The 1833-nt window shown below is 45.5% G+C and overlaps 1 protein-coding gene across 1 annotated transcript in view; it reads left to right on the top strand.

The window, feature by feature from the left end:
• Positions 1-1086, top strand: part of LOC120828604 (S-arrestin) — a 6972-nt gene extending 5886 nt beyond the window's left edge. Inside the window, exons 14-16 of the mRNA XM_078105173.1 lie at positions 525-577; positions 707-716; positions 815-1086. Of these exons, the coding sequence (XP_077961299.1) occupies positions 525-577; positions 707-716; positions 815-908 (157 nt within the window). The 3' untranslated portion in view covers positions 909-1086. The remainder of the gene's footprint in view (positions 1-524; positions 578-706; positions 717-814) is intronic.
• The last annotated feature ends 747 nt before the right edge of the window (positions 1087-1833 follow it).

Below are 1833 nucleotides of genomic sequence, written 5' to 3' on the forward strand. Positions count from 1 at the left end.
CTTCTTCCTCCTCCTCCTCCTCTTCCTCCTCTCCTCCTCCTCCTCTTCCTCATCCTCCTTCCTCCTCTCCTCCCCTCTTCCTCCTCTCCTCCTCCTCCTCCTCCTCTTCCTCTTCCTCTTCCTCCTTCCTCCTCTCCTCCCCTCTGCCTCCTCTCCTCCTCTTCTTCCTCCTCCTCCTCTTCCTCCTCTCCTCCTCCTCCTCCTCTTCCTCCTTCCTCCTCTCCTCCCCTCTTCCTCCTCTCCTTCTCTTCCTCTTCTTCCTCCTCCTCCTCTTCCTCTTCCTCCTCCTCTCCTCCTCTTCATCCTCTTCTCCTCTTCTCCTCTTCCTCTTCTTCCTCTTCCTCCTCCTCTTCTTCCTCTTCCTCTTCTTCTCCTCTTCCTCTTCCTTCTCCCTCTTCCTCCCTGTCGGCGTGTCATCAGATCTGACCAGTGTGCGTGCGTGCGTGCGTGTGCGTGCGTGCGTGCGTGTTTGCGTGCGTGTTTGCGTGCGTGTGTGTGTGTGTGTGTGTGTGTGTGTGTTACAGTGAGGTGTCTCTGGAGCTGCCATTCAAACTGATGAACCCGAACCCTGAAACAGGTAAACTCCTCCTCTTCCTGTTGTTTTAATTTGATTTCCTGTAGAGGATTCATGTGTTTTTTCTTCTTTTACATGTGAACACAAACATCTCTCTTTTCTTTCTTTACAATCTGAACGTTGTGCCTTTAGCCAAAGAGAGGTGAGATCAGTGATCAATAATCATTGATCAGTTGAGATTATTATCGATGTGTCACCCTGGTGTCACATCAATCAGCTCCTTCTCTCGTCCGTCTGCAGTGAATCAGAGGACTTTGTGTTTGAGGAGTTCAAGCGAGTCTACCTGAAGGGCGTCGTCTACGGGGACGATGACGAGTCTCCTACTGAGGCCTGAACTACTAGATGTCCCATGGACAGGAGGACAGGAGGACAGACAAACACAAAGACATATCCGTTTGTTTAATATGTTACTTCTTGACTCTTTTAAAGTGAGACATGGTCTGATTTACTGGATAATAATTGTACTTTTTAAGACAAGAGTGAAAGTACAAAATAAAATTCTAATAACGTGACTGTAAGTGACTCTTTGAATGAAAGACTTTCAGGAGGTTCATTGATATGAGATCGTCATCACATTTTAGAAATATTTCATTTTAAAATGAACATTTCTGTTTGTCTGATTGATGACCAACTAGTTATTGATCGATGCTTCTGACATCCAGAATCAGAAGCCGTTTATTGCCACGTATGTTACATTGAATTTGTTCTGGTGATTGGTGCAGTTTTATGAGACAAATAAAATGAAAGTAAAAAGTAAAGATATTAACAATATAAACAGATAAGTACGTTGAGACATGTGGTACGTTGGACTACATTACATCCCACGTTTAGCTGACGCTTTTATCCAAAGCGACTTACAATAAGTGCATTCAACCATAAGGTACAAACTCAGAAGAACAAGAAACAAGAAAGTGCAATTTCATCAAATAAGCCAATTTACAACTTGCTATAGATAAGTGGCGTTATAAGTACAATTTAAGTGGTACAATTTGTTAGTCTTTTAGTCGAGGTAGAGTCTGAAGAGGTGAGTCCTTAGTTTGACTACTGTGGACTACTGTGCAAATGTCCTGGGATGTAGTGTCTGGGTCAGTGGGGGACTCGGAATTGGAAGAAACTGTTTTTGTGGTGGGAGGTCTTGGTCCTGATGGACAATTGCAGCCGATCAGCCTCTCTGCAGAGCGGAGGACACGCTGCAGCCTGCCCTCGTCCTTGGCTGTGGCTGCAGCGTACCAGACGCTGATGGAGGAGCAGAGGACGGA

The sequence above is a fragment of the Gasterosteus aculeatus genome, chromosome 1 (assembly GCF_964276395.1).
Source record: "Gasterosteus aculeatus chromosome 1, fGasAcu3.hap1.1, whole genome shotgun sequence".
Lineage (NCBI taxonomy): Eukaryota > Metazoa > Chordata > Actinopteri > Perciformes > Gasterosteidae > Gasterosteus > Gasterosteus aculeatus.